Below are 7,245 nucleotides of genomic sequence, written 5' to 3'. Positions count from 1 at the left end.
AACATGGCCATCGCGGCGGTTACCGAGGCGGAAACGCGGCTCTGTGGGAACTGGTAAGAAATGAAACCGAGCTCCTGGGGCGGCTCCGAGCCGGCGCCTTCCTCCGGGCGGGGCGGGCGGTGTGTTCCCTCGGATCGCGGTGAGCTGCTGGAACGTGTGGTCTTTGTAGCGACGTTCGCGTCTTACTTTGCCTTGTGATTTTCCCAACCTTTATTCACGTTTCTGAGTTAACAGGCACCTAGATAGAAACCGCAGGGTTCAAACCACAGTATTCGAACAGAAATGAAGGCTTCTAAAGGTGCACATGAACTCCACGATCCCGGGTTTTCCTTTAGCAGCTACATGGCTCAGGAGCAGATGTAAAAATAGACTCAGTAGGGACCTATTGCTGTGGCCTTGTTTCTCTTTGATAACAGCTCTCTTTTCACAGCAGCTCCAATGTCAGTAATACGTTCACTGATAACGGTGAAACCTCAGAAGGACAGAAGGAATGCAAGCAACTAACGAAATTAACTGTTTTTTCCTCAGAGATAGCAAAATCCAAACAGTTTCTTGCAACATCAGGCGAGCTGGTTTGTAAGGAGCGAGTTTGTGCAATTCAGCCGCTTTGACGGGACATGGGCTGTTTGGGATCTGGCAAGGGAAAAACCTGAACCGCTGTAGTGACCTTCCTTTGTGATATGGAAAGCGCTAAGGAATGGGTTATGAAGTTAATGTTGGTGTTTTGGAGGCTGATCTCCTCGGGGGGAGGATGGATGATAGATCCACCTGGAAATGATGCTCCCTGCCTGAGGCAGGAATAAGGACCAAGCTCCCAGGGCACTGCTCAACCTCTCGCAGCCAAGTTGTTTCAGGAAGAAACTTTCATCTTCTCAGATTAGTTTATTAACTTAAACCTGGTGATAATTTGTTTATGCTGCAAAAATTGCCTTTCACATAAGGAAATGAATCCACTTCGATTTTATCTTAATGCAGTGTGGAAATTGTGAGTTTTTCATGCTAATGTCCCACTCTAAAGGAACGCTGAGGCCTGGCTGGCCTTGTCTTTCGCTTTAGTTACCCGCTTCTCTAAACCACGAATTCATAGAAAGCTTTCTTAGGATTTTTTTAAATTATGAAAAACTGCTTGAAATTCTTCTCGGTGTATTTTCTGCGAAGTGACCTCTGTGGCTCTCTCACAGCAAAAAGGACATTCCTGCAGTTAATTTCATCATCCATGAAATCCACTGTAGCAGGAATATTGAAGTGTGCTGCTTCTGCAGCGAATCCATCCCCAAGTCTGAGATGAAGAACCACATCGAGGCTGAGCACGTGCAGGTGAGACACAAACGTCTCCTCTAAAACTGCTGACTTCTGTGGCAATTAATCTAATGAGGTCTCTTCGTTGTAGGTAACCTGCAAGTGTAGGATGAAGATAGAAAACAGTCTCCTGAAGGATCACGAGGTTGGTGGACTTTGTATTATTGGGCACTTGGAGGATACTCTGTGGTAATTCCAAGCTCTGATTCTAGAGCCTTCTGTCAGCCAAGACCTGGATTCCAACCTGTGGTTTATGCATCCATTTTATTGACCTGTGCTTTCTAAATTCAAACCCTCTGAGAGGACGTGGTTGGAAACTGCCTTAAAGTGGTGGAGCCTCCTCAAGTGGTCCTGTCCTAGGGGGTACCTGTGATAATGGGTGATTTTGTCCTTATCAGTGATTAAGATGAAAAATGCTAATTCCATAGTACAGAACACCATCCACGTGAGGTTTTCCACTCCTTTAATGTTACCCATTTCTGACTCTGCTGCACTCATTCTGTGGGTTTTAATAACTCCTAATGTCCAAATAGACTTTTAAAATAGCTTGTAAACTAGACTAGGACACAGTGGGATTTTCTGAACCCTGCTGGCTGCTGTCACAGGCAATCTTGTGATGAATGTCAGGACCTTCCCTTCCTCTGGGCTCATCTAAAGCCAGCTCTGGGAGTGCCACCTAAGTCTGCTTATTGCTGAGAAGCAAAGGATTTTCATTGAAGATAAGTCCAATTCAAACCCCTGCAAGCAGTTTATGCTGCACATTTGCGTGTAGTGCTTTTAGTTTTGTTTCTAAAGCAAATGATGATGCAATATTGCAGCATCTGCAATTATGACATGTATTTAATCCATGTTTACCCCCTTTTGAAGGGCAACTTACCACTTACCTGTCACTCAGTAGGGTAAAGAACACAGGCCAGCAATTCTCGTTGAGTAGCAGTAAGTCTGTTCCTTAACAGAACAGGCACTGACATGTTTTTAGCAGTGCTCAATGAAATGTGATTAATACTGGATTTCAAGACTGTATCTGTAACAAGTTCAGGACTGTAACTTCAAAAAGCACAATGTGAATGTGCTGTCTAAGCAATACAGGTTAAAAAAACCCACCCGAGTATCGGGATTGCTTCAGTTGGCACCTTTATGACAGCACAGGTTACACAACACGTTTTTCTTACGTTTCTCACGTCCTATCTTATTCCAGCCTATTCTTTAGCGTAGCTTTGGGGCTGGCTAAAGAAACAATGGACCACTCAACTCCTGAGCAAACTGAGAACCTGCCTCCACCTGTGCCTCAGCCTTCTGTAGGTGAAAAATAATCCCTCTTCCCCTTTCCCAGGCATCAGCGTGCCCTCTGCGCCCTGCCCTCTGCCAGTACTGTGACATACAGCTTACCTTCAAGGAGCTGCTGGACCATGAAGTTTACTGTGGAGCCAGGACTGAGCTGTGTGGAGGGTGCGGCCGTAACGTCATGGTCAAAGATCTCCAAGAGCATCCTCGGGTCTGTGGGCAAGAGGTGAAGCAAGTGAGAAGCAGCAGAGCAGTGGCTCGCTTTGAGGATGAGGATGTAGTTCTGCGCACCCTTCGAGATGTCAGAAGGCAGCTCAGATCAGGTAACTACCCTGGGCTTGTGTGCTGAGTGCCCAAGGAAAGCACATTTATAGCAGCTGTGTAGGAGACAAAACCCTTGGGGACATGAGCAGGAGACAAAACCCTTGGGGACATGAGCAGAAGCAATATTTCAGCAGCACAAAGAAAGCAAAAAGGAGGTAAGGTGGAGAGAAGAGTAGTAACTGGCTTCTCAGGTGACATTTGCCAACTGACCCAAGTGTAAGGTTTTGTAATTGCTTTCTGTGAGAATACTGAATAATGGAAGCTCCAGAGGCCCTGTGAGACTGTGCTGCCGTGGCACAGATCTGCAAAGGTGTAAGCCAGGCAGATGGAGGACTCTGAGGTACTTAGGGTGAAAGCCCAGTCTACTGCCTGTTCTTTTGTCCCTAAGTGTCTTGCTTAAAAGTGAAATTGGATTTGTTTGCTTGCTGCAAATTCTGACCATTTTGTTCAGCAGCTGCACTCCTCTCTCCTTCAGTTAAGGGCAGGTAAGAGCTGGACGTGGGTTCCCATGTGCAGTAACACCCTGTTCAGTCATCACTGAGACGATTATCAATGTCTCTGCCCTTTCCTAAGCCTCTAATCTCTTGCCTCCGTGTGCAGGAGGTCACATCACACTTCAGACACAGCCTTCCCAGGAGCTGAATTCATGCCCTGCTTTCTGCTGTGGGCCACATGGAGGCTTTCACACTGCAGAATACTCACACTCTTTGCTCAGCTTGTAGAAATAACTTGTGGCCTTAGCTAATAAAGCTGAATAATCTGGAGAGCTGTAGCCTGTGGGCCCCTTCCACTAACTGCTAAAGAGTGTTCGCAAGTGGTATTTTTATGCATGTGGGAGCTATACTTAATATTCTCACATAATCAGTACAAATGAAATACCAGAGAGATTTGAAATAGGCCAGCACGGGTGAGGAGCACTGAGCCTGTCTTTAGGCATCATCTCTGGAGCCCTGGTTTTCTTTTCAGTGTAGCTTTCCTCCCAGCAAACATGTCATGGTTTTCTTCTGGACAAGTGTGATCCCCCCCGTTGTCAAATGTAATGTCAGTAAAATGAATTTCTTTGCTCATGGAGATACTGAAAGAAGTGTTCCAGCCTTGTAAAAGGGATGAGACTGGAGACTGCGAGTTGGACCTTGTTCATAGCGTAGGTCCCAGAAGGGTCCTCAGTGACTTTGTGAAGCTCCCAAGAAGCTTAAGTTCAAGCTTTTGGAGTAAGAGGAATGACTTCCTCCTTTTTCCCCTTTTCGGCTTATCACAAACAAAAGCAGGCTGACTTCACCTTCCTCCTCCTGCATTCGACACAGGCTTTGACACGCTGAACTCCATGAGCATACACATGTGCAGCCCTCCTGGCTGAGCCACTCTGGTGTCCAGAAGGGAGCTGCTTGTTGCTGGCTTCATGTTCTCTTAATTTAGTGTTTGTCTTTTGAAGAGAATGAACTGGAGCAGCTGGGGAGAAATGAAAACGCTCATTCCTCACTCGACGACGAGTGGAGCCCTGACCTAGACTTCGTGTTGGCTCTCAGCCTCCAGAATGAGAACCATCAGCGCAGGAACACTGCGGCTGAAATGCCCAGGGACTGCTGGGGAAACTGCCACGCCAAAGGGCCTGTGTCGTCTGCCTGTCCTAATGAAGGAGACGAGGCAGATACCTGCTGTGACTCTTCCGTGCCTTTTAGCTTGTCAAACCATGCAGAAAGTAAGTATAAATGCTGCTGTTTCCTTAAAGTTTGAGGGGAGGGAGAAGGAAAGAGGATTCCCGGATTGGGAAAGTCAGAGATTATCTGGGTGTTTTAAAAGGTGGAAATTAGCCTCTTTGAGACTCCCTCTAAAGCAAGACAGCAAAGGAGGAAGAAACCAAAGCTGTAGCAAATCTCTGACCTTGATACGTGGTGAGAGCTTTGTAACAACTCTGATAAACCTGAAGGGGGGACGTGGGGGAGACCTGAAGTGCCAGCTTGTGTTGAAAGGAGAAATGGTGCTAAAGGGTTTATTAAAGGCAGTAATAGGCTTTTTTACAAGACTATGTTGTAGATCTTTGACCCCAAAACATTGTTCTCACTCTGGGTGATGTGAATTTGCTCATGTGGAATTCAGCAAGTGGGACCAAAGTGACTGTTTCCATACTGTTTGCTCCAGCTGCTTCCCTGGTGCAGAGCAGAGGTCTGCTGCTTAGGGGTTTTGGGGATAAGTCAGTCCAACTGCATCAGACTCCTCCATGGCTGAGGGTGTAACTGTTACTTACTTTGCAGATGAGGAGGTCATCATGTTGCCGTGTGAGTTCTGTGAGGAGCTCTACCCTGCTGAGGACCTGATTCTTCACCAGGTTTGGTACTTTCTTGGATCTGGGGGTTGGCAGCAATTTGGTCTTTGCAGAGCCAAGTGGCTTTTCAGGTCCACCCATGCTCAACAGGAGAGCTAATATTCCCATGTTCCTTACGTACAGACAGGTTGTAACCCAGCAAGTGCCTTTGCCTCGTTCAGTAAAAGAAGTTCTTCTCCAAATCCATGGGAATATGATGGTCTGCGTGCCAGTGGGTCCAAAGGCTCTTCATCCCAACCCCAAGCTGCCCAGGCAGAAGATGACATTATCATTCCCTGTGAATTCTGTGGCATCCAACTAGAAGAGGAGACACTCTTCCATCACCAGGTGCTGAACTAACCCGAGCTTGATCTGTTCTGTCACATCCAGTTGTTCAAGGACTACGCCAAGTCCTGTAGCCTCTTGTGGCACGTTAGCCATCCCCTGTGTCAGATCTTCCCAAACAAAGCCTCTTGGGTTCCAGCTAAAATGTTGGGCTCTCACTGAAAAATAACTATTGTTCTGAAAGCTCAAAACGAAACAAAAGGCCCCGAAATTGCACAATATAAATGTTTGATTTGTACGTAAAAGTGATGTTGAAACCAGGATGTATGAATCAGCGCAGGTGGGAGAGGAGCACAAGTGTGTAACCCGTGTAGGTGAGGGAGGAAGTAGGGAGCAGACTGCAAATCTAGGAGGTGGAGGAATGTCTCGGGGGTAGATGTGAAGAGAGAGGAAGGATAAGGTGTGAACATACTGGAAGCTCTACTTGAGAGAGAAGCAGTGGGTTGATGAAGTGATGGGTGGTGCAGAGTACTCCAGTTCCTTGGTGTCTGGTACTCCTCATGTGGAAAGAACAGGTCCTGGCACTGCTGAAGCTGTTGCTGCTGCCCCAGAACACCGAGCAGGCACTAAGGAGCCCACTTGGTGCTTTAATACTGTTGTACACCTGAAGAGCAGATCTGGGGACGGGCTGTGCAGGGAAGAGTCAGTCCTCTGGGATTTGCTCCTGTTCCAGCCAAGTGATGGAAACACTGAGCTTGCTCATTTTCTGTTCCACAGCTCTTTCATTCGTACAGTCCCAACTAACAAACCAGTGAAGCTGCGTTTTGTTTGGCTGTTCTGGGCCTTTCCTCTCCTGGGAAATGGTAAAATCACCACAAATAGAAATGAGAGCTGATAAAATTTCATAGCTTATCCTTTGCTTCACACCAAGGAGGAATCCCATCCACTCCCTATTACAGTTGGCTTTTGGAAGACTCTTTTTTTTCCCCTCACCCTATCCCATTTTGGAAGTGCAAAGGCTGTTTTCTCTACCAGCTTCTGGTGTTTATTAAGTCTTAGTGACTGGAGCTGGGTTGCAGGAAGATGGTTTGTTTGCAAACCACAGAAAGGACACCCCATGTTTAAAGTTGTGTGTTCCACACAGTGATTCCCGGGACCTCACAAAGGTAACATGTTTTTTCCTTTCTAGTTCCTGGTTTTGCTCTGTTCCCTGAGTGTCTTCTCATTTTGTTGTTCCTTGGTGTATTTTAATCGTGACTTTTACAAGTGTAACCAACAGGGGCGTCTCTGTGGGCAGCGTGACTTGGAAATCACTTTTAACTTGCTTTTTGTCCTTGGGGCTGTCATTTAAACACTCCAATGTGTGTTTTGCTTCAGCACCACTGCGACCTGCGCCCGGCCAGCCCTGCCACCAGCTTTCCACCGCTGCAGCCGCCGTCTCCACGGGCCGGCAGAGAGAGAAGAGGATCAGGAGAGCTGGCTCGGAGACGGGCCCGGCACCAAGGTGAGGGCAGAACAGAGGCTTAGCTGTCTCTGCGGGAGCACCGCGTGCTCCCGGCTGAATGCCTGTTGCTGCACTTACTGTTCCTATGAAGTGCTGTATTTTGCCCTCCCAGGGGATGTTTCTCCTTGGAGCACAGGCGGCTTTGGGCAGCAGGATCTGAGCTGTCCCACACGAGGGCCCACGTCTCGGAGTAGCGGGGCACACGCCAGGAACACACCACTGGCCTCTTCCATGAGAGCTGGAGATG

The 7,245-nt window shown here is 47.6% G+C and overlaps 1 protein-coding gene across 1 annotated transcript; it reads left to right on the top strand.

Annotated features, from left to right (window-relative positions):
- Nucleotides 1-3: 3 nt before the first annotated feature.
- TRAFD1 (TRAF-type zinc finger domain containing 1) lies at nt 4-6,998 on the top strand (the record flags this gene model as incomplete). The annotated part of the gene is made up of 8 exons (XM_010021078.1): nt 4-53; nt 1,182-1,317; nt 1,391-1,444; nt 2,633-2,906; nt 4,340-4,606; nt 5,160-5,233; nt 5,483-5,557; nt 6,872-6,998. Coding segments are annotated over 8 exons (1,057 nt in total), but the record flags the coding sequence as incomplete, so codon positions are not given.
- Between the last annotated feature and the right edge of the window lie 247 nt (nt 6,999-7,245).

The sequence above is a fragment of the Nestor notabilis genome, unplaced genomic scaffold (assembly GCF_000696875.1).
Source record: "Nestor notabilis isolate BGI_N333 unplaced genomic scaffold, ASM69687v1 scaffold24378, whole genome shotgun sequence".
In the NCBI taxonomy this organism is placed as follows: Eukaryota; Metazoa; Chordata; class Aves; order Psittaciformes; family Psittacidae; genus Nestor; species Nestor notabilis.
The sequence above is the reverse complement of the archived record's forward strand: the minus strand, read 5'-3'. Positions and strand labels throughout refer to the sequence as shown.